Source organism: Phoca vitulina, unplaced genomic scaffold (genome assembly GCF_004348235.1).
Source record: "Phoca vitulina isolate PV1807 unplaced genomic scaffold, GSC_HSeal_1.0 scaffold49, whole genome shotgun sequence".
In the NCBI taxonomy this organism is placed as follows: Eukaryota; Metazoa; Chordata; class Mammalia; order Carnivora; family Phocidae; genus Phoca; species Phoca vitulina.
In genome coordinates, this window is record NW_022589752.1 from 1,851,177 (window position 1) to 1,863,515 (window position 12,339).

Here is a 12,339-nt window from a genome sequence, read left to right on the forward strand (position 1 = left end):
ATCGGGTCTCTATTATATTAGTACTGCCTGGTAGTATCAGGACAAAAACTGAGCTCTGTATGATTTCCTATTAATTATGGCTACCTTCACACATAAGGTCAGAACCTGAGTATGCAGTTGGTCATACGGTCAAGACGGTGCCACTTGGGTATTAATGAAGCAAAGTGGGTGGTTTTGACAAACTAAATGTATGAGGGTCTTTCTGATTCTCCCTACCTGAGAAGATTTTTCTTTTATTCCATCCATAACACTAATCTGTGAAGAGCTATGTGATAAAAGATAACATTATCCGAATATGCAATCAGGCTATAATTAACCTGAAATGACAATTATAAATAACACTGTGTCCCAGAGTTTCCAAGAAACCTGACATACACAGTTTTCGGGTATGTTGAAGCACTTCCAAGAAAAGTAAAAAATGAGAAATCTTTTAGAAGTCTTCAATTAAAATGTGTTTTAGTAAAAATGACTTTCATTATGTGTTTTGGTGCATATTACTAGAAAACATTTGTCCCTATCTTCACACCTCTAATTGTTTTTACTACCAATTACAGCTTTTCAGAATTAAGACTTTCTGCTTGGGACAACCAAGTTGGTCATTTGAAATGTGGAGAAAATACTATGTATGAGGTTTGTGTACTGAAGAAAACAGATCTCCACAGCAGGATTCCAACATAGGGATCTCGGGTCGTGCTATCACCTCTCAGACTGGTGGGAAGCACCAGGCTGGATTTCTCCTCTTTTCCCCTTTCCTTTCTCCCAGATTCTTTCTGTTTCTTTTTTTTTTTTATCCATGCCTCCCCCCCCCCCCCCCCCCCCCCCCCCCCCCCCCGCCCACTCCTTACACCTCACATACTTTCTGGGTTTAGGAAGTTGGGAGTATTGTTTTAGTGAGAGAAATGCCCTTCTTTTGGTATTCAAATGATATGATAGAGTGCAAAAAATTTATCATATATTCTGTTTATGTCTTTCAAACGGAAGCAAAATTTCAAACCAACTACTGATCTATCTATGCTCTGGCCATGGGTAAAGTTGGGCAATTATAAAAATCTATTAAAAAGGTAGGTATTAGGAGAAAAACAACACAATAGACATAATGCTGTCACTTTATGTGGAAGAATAAGCAGCCACCGGGGCGCCTGGGTGGCTCAGTCGTTAAGTGTATGCCTTCGGCTCAGGTCATGATCCCAGGGTCCTGGGATCGAGCCCCGCATCGGGCTCCTTGCTCTGCAGGGAACCCTGCTTCTCCCTCTCCCCCTGCTTGTGTTCCCTCTCTCGCTCTGTCTCTCTCTGTTAAATAAATAAATAAAATCTTTAAAAAAAAAAAAAGAATAAGCAGCCACCTTTGTCAACTCAGGTATAGAAATGATCTGATAGGCTAAGCAAAATGGGTGGGGCCTTTATTCACTTCCTACAAGTAGGCTCACACACTTAAAGATGCCATGATTAACAATCGAAATAATAATTTGATTTAAACTATACTTTATAAAGGCAGGGGACATATTTTCTTGTTCAATAGAGTATCTCAAGTACACAATACTGCCCTGCCCCTCATACGTAGCAGGTGTTAATTAAAGGATATAAATTTGACATTATCTCATACCCATGAGTTGCACATAGATCAATCATTAATATTATAGAAATGGCACCCAAGCTAGTTCAACAGGAAAAGGCAACCACAGTTAACACCTGCTTCTCAGAGAGCTTCAAAAATCACACTTTCATTGTCAGGTATCAAGGTGTCATTCAGATCCTTCTGCTGAAAAGATTTACTTACACCTTACGGAAGTCTGCCATATTATTACAATAATGGAACTGTTTCATTCCATATTTTAAGATTTTCACGAAAATATAAGACTGTAGTTGACGATGTAACTCAACTGCATCGAAAGGGCATGGTGAAGAGATTTGGGGATGACAGCCTTCTTGAGAATGGAGACATCTTAATTGGCCAACAGGCTTCGGCAGGTATGACTCCAAAAATAGATTTCTGAAAAGTTATAATGCTAGAAAGGAGAAGGGGAAATTGAAGGCAGTGGTGTTCAACAAGAGGCCACGCTCCCTCCTGCAACACAGATAGAGAAGGTGCTAATCAGAGAAATAACATAAAGGCTGATTCTGGAGAAGGAACGAGACGTGGAAATAAAGTCCCCTCACGATGGACAACTATGGTGTAAAGTGAATGCAGACGGCACCACTCCTGGTACTTAATCAAAAGGCCGAGTGGAGTCACTGGAGCCGGCATAAAGTCATGTGTTAGAACAACAGCTGATCTGTATTAGAGAAGATTAACTCGCAGTGCCATGGTGGAGGGCCCAGGATTATTTTATGTACTTCCATTGCCTTACAAGCCGTCAGCACAATTATTGCCCTCCGATCTGAATGAGTGATCTGTAACCACAGCTAAACAGCATGCTGCTTAGGGGCCTAGGAGCTTCATGAAGATGAATTTCCATACCATCAAAGTGCTTTTAATGGGCTCCCTGATCCAACCACAAGGCCTGTTTTGCAAGTATATAGAACTCAGGATGAAGGCTTCCTGTCCAAAAGGATTTGGTCGGTTGTCACTTGACAATTCCCAGCCAGCACAGGGGAGGAGAGGGGGGAGATAGGTAGAGTTGTCTCTGCTTTGGAGGATTAAAAAAAAAAAAAAGAAAGGGTACAGATGCTCGCTGAATGCAACCAACTGCTGTATCCACAGCTGAATTCAATGCGCTTAACAAATAACGGCAATTTAGCTATGCTTGCGAGGAATAGCTTGAGTCACTTTGCATTAGCATCTGGCTGAGTGTTAAACTCATTTCTACATGGGGAGCAGAGAAAAGGAATTTCTGTTCAAGCATCCTTTCAAGAATGTTTAAATATTTGAATATAAATTCCTTTATGCTTGCTATCATTCCTTCTTAAATCTGTCACTTTGCTTTTCCCCTTCCCTTCTGGTGCTTAGCTAGAAAAATTTTGTGCCCTCCTCGCTGCACCAGTATCGCTCTTCCTGTGCTGCGTGCCTGCCAGGGATGCATCCCTACCACACTCTGCTCTCCCCTCCAGAAACAGAGTGGAATTGGAGTCATTTCTCCATCTTTTCGACCCATGTTTGGACCAGAGGAAAAGTACAGTTGTGAGGGGATCACACATAGATTTCACCTCCACTATGCAGATTGTAAGCTTCTTAGGGACTGCACATTAAATTCCATATAAAACCTGGGAAACCAGAAAGCTATCCAATTAGCAATCTGCTCATTCTGGACACTGATGTTTGTCTCGTGAACTTCCCATGATGGTTAACTTTCAAGTTATTGCTAAGTAGCTGATCATTTTTTTCCTCTGATTTACTGTATCTCTTTAGCGACAGGATTGTGAAAACAAGACCCAGTAACACGTTAAAATTTCAATTCAAAAATGTCAAATATGACCAAGATAAGTACATCACTCCAAGCATTCTGCAACAACATACTATTTTTCTGAGTAAAATACAATGTAGCTTCAACAAGAGAGTTTGAAATTATTACATCTCAAATAAATTCAGCAGTTTCACTGGGCTTAGGTATAATAATAATGTCCAAGTTTTAAAAAGCACATTTTGTTTTATAATAAAGTCAAAATTTCCAATTGTGCAGTCATCTAAAACTTGACAGCGCTTTGCATTGGAAACATATTATGACAGGCTCAGGATCCTAGTTACTTAGGCTATGAGCATGGGTATCATCCAAGCTTATGCTGATTAAAGAAGATTCAGCATTTTCAAATCCAGCTCATCCCCAAATACAAGTTAAGCATCTCTGTAAAGCAAAACTTTCACTCAGACTCAGATATTTCAAATGCCATTCCATTTTAATGCAAACTGATGGCAGGAAGGGGGATATTAATTGTCAATAAGGTTTGGAGATGGATAGAAGAGAATTATAACTCATCTCGTTTCCAGATGGTTTTGATTAGGATGGGCATCAAGATTTCTGTACTCTTGACAGGGGAAAAGGGAGGGAGAACCCTCATTCTGAGGTGGTGAGAAGAGAGAAAACAAAGGGAAAAAAAAGCATTTAGGCAATTTAAGCATTTTTGGAAAGTCAGTTATTTTATGAACTAACCTTTTCTGTCCGACAGTTATTGAGACCCAGACTATTCACAACAGCCACCTTTCCGTCAAGCACCTGCTGCTCCCGCCGAAGCTGCTCCTTCATCTGCCGAGCCTCTTGGATTGCCTTGGTGACAGCATCATGGTCATTTAAATAACCTGAAGATGTGACAGAACAAAGACTATGTTTGGTACAAATGCACGGATAGGTTAACCTTTAACCATAAAATTCATGTCTTTTTTTGGGGGGGGTAATGGCTAGTGGCTGGCATATAGTACTTTCTCAATTTCATGAGTCTAAAATGAATGAATGAATGAGTAATCGATAATGCCTGATTCATACAGTCATACGTGAACGTGGTGCCAAGCATCTGTAATGCAAACTTAATATTTAAGGCAAATATAGTTGTTTCCATATGCTTGGAAAGAAGCTTAAAATATATATTTTTTTCAGTTATCTGAATATTTTGTAGTGCAAAAATAAAACCTATCTTTGATTTTTTTTTTTATGTAAGGATCATTTGAATGTTACCATCGGATAGAGGTATTGATGATTATTGCTCTAATTATTGACACTCTCATCATATTGGAAAGGTCAGTTTAGAGTTTGCATATAGCACTATTAGGGTTGTTATATACAGAAAGAATAAATCATTATTAATTAAGTAAAAGAAGATCATCATCCTCCCCTCCCCCCCCAATTTCACTGATGGTGAAGTAAACTACAGGTGGCAGTGATTTGCTATGGATACAAACTTGTAAGAGTTCAGGGGCCAAATTTCAAGCACAGAATGGAACCAAGCACCTGTGAATTGTATGATAAGAAATTGTGGCTACTGAAAGCCACAGTCACACTTAATTCACACTCTTAATAAGATGGTCAAATGACCAACTTGCGTCTACAGCTCCACAATCCAAAGTAAAAAAAAAAATTGTCAAAATATTTCTTTTAAAGAATAACAGGTGTAAGAAGCAACACTAATTTTTTTAACTTAATTTTAACACTGGTCACTTATTTATTTGATGCACATTATTATGATCGTCTGCATGACTTTAGGGTAGAATACCGATGGGAAAAGACTGTTTTGTAAATATTGAAAGGAAAGCTAATATATCATCTTTCACTCTCCCTATCCTTTAAGTAGGGCATAAAATGGCATAAACTGAATCTATAATATGAAATTGCCCAGAAAAGGGACTTGTTTGTGACATGAGGCTAAATCTAACCAGATCCATTGGTGAATTGTGACAGATGGAGGGACTGTGAGACAGAAGGCAGGCACTAATCACACATAAAATGACCGGCTTGCCTCAACATGTTCCATGGATTCCAGCAAACTTTACACCCTAATCCATTTTTAGAACAAAAAACATCTGGGCCATAAATCCTCTAATCTGCCAAAACACGCTATTAAATCCCATGATTTGTTGAAAAACACTAAGATTAAAGAAAGGAAATATAAAATGGCTAACTGCCGTGTTAGGAAAGTGTTATTAATACTCTTTCTTTGTCTCAATTATGAATGTTCTGGTACTAAAGAGCCTTGTCTAATCATGTCAGATTACACATCCTCGCCGTATTGCTAGACTCTTCTATCTGATCTGTTGATTGCCAAAAAACATAGAATATTTTCTTGCTGCTTAAACATTTCTATTGAAGAAGCTGGTGTCAGATCAGTACAGTGCTTCAGTGCTGGAGGGTTTCAAAATGATCCGTGCTTTCCCTACTCCACCCCCACCCCTCCGATATGCACAGGCTAGACCTCATCCTCTGATCTCCTTGAAGCAGAAAGATAAGTCCCAGTGTAGGAGACAGCAAGAGGAGCCTTGAGAGCGACTACAGGTTTTGCTTTTCAGAGCTAAATTCATTGGAACGTATTCAAAGAACAAAACATCCTTGCTCATTACAAATACAATATGAATCATGAAAAACTATTTAGACCTAGGTCAAGCCTTTAGGGTTAATGCTTACTTTAAATTATGGTTGTTTTTAACCTTCTATTATCCTCAGCATCCTGTCTTGGTTCTCCTGAACAACCTTCTTAATATATTATTCTTGAACTGATTCTGTTCATGTATACTACTACTCTAGAAAGAAATACGGCTCTTATAGGGCAGTGATGGTCTCAGGATATGTTCATTTAGTAAAAGATCTTAAGAGGATCAGCCTGATTTTCCTATGCTCTAACCCCTGTTTATGTACAACTTGGCATCATGCATTTTCGCAGTCTATTTAGCTCCTCCAGAGCACAAATACATTTTGAAGTGGTTTGGCACATGGCGTTGAATAAAAGTATGAATTCTTTATGTTTTTAGGTGCTGCCAAGATAACGTTGTGCAGGAAAAATGATTAATATAGATTCAAAAGGGATGCAAATTATATGGGGGTGAATAACTGACAGACATATGTTCCATAATGTCTATTTCCAGTTTGAGGTGTGTGTTCCTATGCAGGTGGAAATAGGTGTCCACTTTAAAATAAACCTTCTTGCTTTTAGAGACTCTTGAATTTTAGTTAAAATGCTCTATGAAATCTAACATTTGTATCTGCTGTGTTAAATTTTAAGGCCATTTATATATTACAGAGTTGAATCATAACAGGATTGTGTGCTGGTTCTTTCCATTTTGTTCTCATCACAGTCACTAAATTACCAATCTTGCTGATTCCCTCTCTCCTGCCAAATGGCTTCAACTCCGATTTTGGAAAGACCGATAAGGCTGAGCTCTCACCTTTCTGCCCCGCCCCCACCCCAACTCCTACCCCATGCTAGTTTCAAATCTGTCTCCATTTCTGCCCATTGTCTCCTCCTGTTTCAGTGAAAATGGTGCCCCTACTTTGATTCAAGGCAAATCCCCTCAACTCGTGCTCTAGATTTCTATACGTCTCCATTGGTCATGCTCTTTCACATTTACGTCATCCAGATCTGAACTTCCTCACCATCTCTACCACTTCAATTTGTAAGTACTTAAGTTTCTCCACCTGAGATGAGCAAATAAAGTTTCTCTTTCAACTTTGTGTTGCCTTCTCTTTCCAACTGTCTCTCTTTACCTTCGAAGATTCTTATCATACTCTCCCATTCCTTCCTCACTCTTCCATTTCTGTTACAATTTTGCTTCAGCTGCCCTTGCTCTTTTAAATCGCCAAATCCAAGGGACACTTGCCATGACTTGCAGAATGACCTCACTGACAATCCCCTCATTATAGAAACTCCTTTCTTCTTTGTTTCTCATCATAACATGGGATCCCCTTTCCTCTCTGCCTCTTCCAGCTTCATAGCCTTGCCTGGGATCTGTTCTTCATCTCCTCCTTAGATTTGGTCCACAGTCACAATCTTCAGAAAAAGTTGGCATTTTGGAGTTGGAAAAGTCTGAATTAAAACCGTAACTTTGCCACTTACCAGCTCTATAAATTGTACATGTTGTTTTACCTTTTAAAATCTCAATTATCTTATTGGTTAAATGGAAATAACATTCACTAGATAACATAAATGAGTTAATACAGTCTTGCATAATAAATGGTCCATGAAAGTTATTCACTGTCAGTTTACTTACAAAAGGGCATAGTGAAATAGATAGGATTTAGGCATTGAATGCAGATGGGTCTGGGTTTCTATTTCTTGGGAAGTGTGATATTTGCCAAATTATAACAATCTCATTGGGTTTCCATTCCCATCAACTGCAAAATGAATGTCAGGTTGATGGAAGAATTAAACAAAATAACACATCTTGTGAAGGAGTAGATAACACTTGGTACCTGAGGAGGCAGCAGAAAATGTTAATTCCTTTCTTTTCTTTTCTCTTTCATTTTCTCTATATGTTCACCCTCAGCAGTCTTATTGTATGGCTTTGACCATAATGATAAAATATGTGAAGGGGTATCATTTCTTGTTGGTACAGAGGTTCAAGGAAAGGGAGTCACACCATACAAACCCCCAAATGATTACTTGATAGATTTTATTCAGCCTGCATTATATATTTAGGCACCAACTGCATCATAAGATAGGATCAGAAGGTGGGTATGTGCTTAGGAGAGGTGTGGTGAGCCTCAATCTAAGGAGGGAAGTGGGAAGGCAATGGTCAATATGGCTTCCAGTTAGCACTTCAAATGAGATTTGGGAAATGGAGATTAGGGATCATTAGCATAAGAAATTTGCAAGATTCTGTAACCTTGTTAAATTCACCACAGTTTGATTTTTTATGCCTTGGTGTTTCTTCTTAATCACTACCAACAAAATTCTCAAAATTAAAAAGGCCCCTTTTATATATTTTCAGGGGCAGAAAATAAAGGGACAACCTGGAAATAACCTGTGTTATTTCATTTAACTCTTCCAACAAACTTACATTTGTCCCATTACAAAAACGGTAAATGGTATAATATGGCATCTATTTAAAGTTTATATTTTTAAAGTGGTTTAGTGTTATTAAATTCCATGGTCAGCTTAGGAAACTCATGAGCAATCTTAGGATAAAATCGAAACAGAAAGAGTTCTAGCTGCTCCAGAAGGAAGAAACTGTTAAGAGGTAGAAGGAAAAACGGGAAACCACTTGTAATGGGTTGAATTGTGTCTTTCAAAAAGATATGTCCATGGCCTAAACCTGGTATCTGTAAATGTGACCTTATTTGGAAATAGAGTCTTTGCAGATGTAATTAAGGATCTTGAAATGAGATCACCCTGGATTTCAGGTAGGCCTTAAATTTAGTAACTGGTGTTCTTAGAAAGGAGAGATGATCTGACACAGAGACACAGGGGAGAAGGCCCTGTGAATATGGAGGCAGAGACTGGAGTTATGCATCATCCTAAGCCAGGAACACCAAGGACTACCGGTAGCCACAAGGAGCTAGGTGAGAGGCATGGAACAGATTCTTTCCCAGAGCCTCCAGAAGGAACTAACCCTGCTGACACCTTCACTTTGTATTTCTAGCCTCCAGATAGTGAGACAATCAATTTCTAGTTTAAGTGACCCAGTTCATGGTAATTTGTTGCAGCAGCCTTAGAAACCAAATACCACAATTGGTCTAAGCCTACTCAAAGAGTCAAGGGGTGATCCTAAGTACTATAAAATATCTGCTGTCTGCCTCAAATCCTTCCTGATTTTTAGATACACATATCTGTCTACCAAGTTTCTGTACTTGAATGTCTCTTAAGTATCTGAAATGCAGCATATCTAGCATGGAATTCTGTTCTTTCTACATTCCATATCCCTTTCCAGTGGCCGATTCAGTTACCTGGGGGTCACCTAAGAGATCTCCTTTACCCCATATATATAACAGACAACCAAGTTGTGACAGTCATGCTTCCTCCTCAGCTTTCAAATGTGTGTCTTCTTCATTCTCATGGTCCCCACTTTCACTAAAGGCCCCTCATATCTCACCTGGGCCAATGTCTTAACCTCTTAACTGGTTTCCCTATCTTTAGGCTTACACTCTCGAATCTATCTCCTTTATCTGCTTCCAGGTAAAGCATTTCAAAATATCTCCCCGAAAGGAATTTGGATCACATCACTTTACCTGATTAAAAACCCATCTCTCCATACCTTAATGCTTAAAGGAGCATTTCATAAGAAGATGAGATGTAATATTCTGTGAAAAAATAATTCCATGTTCAAATAAGTGTGGGAAATACTAAATTAAAGTGACAAAGGTTTCTCATTGCATAAATTCCCAAGATCTTGATAATGTTAATGTGCACTGTGAATCTTCAAAAGATAACAAAAGCATGCAGCTTTTCCCAGATATACTGGAACAAGAAACCCTGTAATGTTCCCCCAAAAATGTCATTCTGGGATAAATTCCAAACATTTTACAATGGCCTAAAAGTCTCTTCATGATATCCATTCTGCTTATCTTTCCTGCGTCACTTCCTGCTAGTCTCTCCAGAGTTCTGTGCTTAAGCTGCATAAGACTATTTCCTATTCCAAGCACTGGTCTGTCTCCTCCCACCCCCACCTCTGTCTTCCAAGCTTTTCTCTTTTACTGAAATACTCTTTCTTTCTAGTGTGTTTGGGACTTTATTCAAATGTCACTCCTTCTATAATGACTTCCCTGATACACCCCAGGCATGCTCCTTGGCAACATTAGAACTTCTCATCTCTATGCTCCTTTAAAACCTTATATATGCTTTTATTGTTACATTGTCTTCCATTTGTCTAAGTTTGTCTTTTACACCAGTCTTTGAACTACTTGAAGGCATTTAAAATTTTTCAATCTTTTATTCCTTCGGCCCACGGCAGGGTCTGTTCAAGGAATAAATGCATATTTCTAAGTTGAAAGTATCTACCTTTATAATTCCAAGTTGATTATCTATGTCATCACATCGATGGAAGCCTGTACCATAATGACACAGATTTATTGAACTCATGGATCTAACAGATGCTATGAAGGCAATACAAATTCTTATTTACTACATATTTATTTTACATAGGACTTTTCAGCTAGAAGTAAAAGTAAGGGCACATGTGTTTCAAGTTATTTTCAACAAATACTGATTTTTTTCTATTGTTGAGTCACTTATCATCATCAAATTTTTGGCACCCTGATATGTAGCCATTTCTTCATCTGTGAAAACTCACAAGAATTAATTAGATTATAAATGTGAAAGCAATTTGTAAATTGTAAAGTGCTATGCAAATGTTAATTGCCAGATGTTGAATAATACCCTCAACTTCTTGACAATCCACTAGCTTTCTATGAAACTATTACAGTATTTTTGTTCAATAACCTACCCTCATAGAAGTTTTTCTGATTAAAATTGTAAACTAATGAAACATCGAGGTAATATCCTCCTTCATGCCATTGTATTTTAAATTAGCAAGTTGTAGAAATAAAGTACCAAATTAATGAACTGGAAAATATTTTCCCTCATTCTATTGAATCAATGTGAGTCTACTACATTTGCTCAGTAAAGTTTTACTTTTCATGTGTTAATGCCTCTGAAGAATAATGGGTAAGGATAATACATTCTAGTATCTTCCAAAGACTTTATAGAACAAGACTGGAGGCTATCTAAAGCCTCTGCCCAAGACGTTCATCTGCTCATCCTCCAGACTTCCATCTGCTCACCATCCTGCAAAATCTATGGCATAGGGAAGATATTTAATACCCATTTATTCAATGAATGAGTGAAAGGCTAGATAAATGACTGAGAAGAGCATCTAACGTGGCAAGCCTACCAATAGGCAGTAGCTGAAAAGGGAGCATGCCAACCAGAGACCACGAATCCTCTGGCCTCAACCACCCCTGGCTGTGAGTTTGAGCAAGTTACTAGGTCTTCATATAGTCGTTTCCTTGAAATTAAAACAGAGGAAATAAACATAGAGTCACAGAACTGTCTACCCTGTGTCGGGAACTTACTTAGAATCCCTGGGTAAGCACTTAGCCTCCTTAGGCCCCAATTCCTTATCTGTAAAATAACAAGTTTTGACTGGATAATAGGAATATCTGCTCTATCTATTTTAGCGTCTATAATTCTAAAATTAGCTTCAGTGAGAAAGAGATTAAAAATGCTTTGAAAAATGTTAAAGGTACTATACATATGTACAATATAGGTGAAAAAGGCCAATAATAGGAAGATAACATTCGGTCAGAAGATTCTAAACTTATCCATCATTCTTCTGAACTATTCATACCTTTTAAGGAGCATCCTATCCTTTGCATACCATATCAAAGGCATTCTTACAGAATACAGTGTAATACTGGTCACCCACCTCAAAAACTCACTTTCTATATTTGTAGCTAATAGATATATAGCAAAGAGCCCATGTCATTAACGATAACTTAAGTTATCTTTTGGTTCACAGTTTTCCCTGGTTTATTAATGGCATAACACATTAATTCTTCTTTCAGGGGTGACCTTTACAACACCATTAATGCGCACAGCTTTTATCCAACTACATTATTACTCATTACAGTTTCAGCTTTCAACATCTGCATTTGCTGAAAAGAGAAAAGTAAATTGTAGCGGCCTCAAATCCTTGGAAACTATGAGGGATGTGTGGATGGGTATGTGGTGAAGGGATTTTTCAGGGGGAAAAAAAAAAAAACTAAGGGAAGTTTTAGTAGTAGAGAAAGTCAGATGATAAATGTCATTAAATACATTTTTGCCTTTCTAAAATATTTTGTCATACTTAATCCCTGGAATGCTGAAGTAAAAAATTCTCATATGATAAAAATGCAAATCTATCCATTATTTTGTTAAATATTCTAGTTCTGGTGACATTACAAAAGTAGCTCATAGACCAGCACTGTGACATTTATGAGCCTTCATGTC

At 38.1% G+C, this 12,339-nt stretch overlaps 1 protein-coding gene across 17 annotated transcripts in view; it reads right to left on the minus strand.

The window, feature by feature from the left end:
• Positions 1-12,339, minus strand: part of SOX5 (SRY-box transcription factor 5) — a 1,002,891-nt gene that overhangs the window by 24,226 nt on the left and 966,326 nt on the right. For all 17 annotated transcript variants that reach the window (XM_032432676.1, XM_032432674.1, XM_032432680.1 and 14 more), the window contains one exon: positions 4,086-4,231. In XM_032432676.1, coding sequence (XP_032288567.1) covers positions 4,086-4,231 — 146 coding nt within the window. The remainder of the gene's footprint in view (positions 1-4,085; positions 4,232-12,339) is intronic.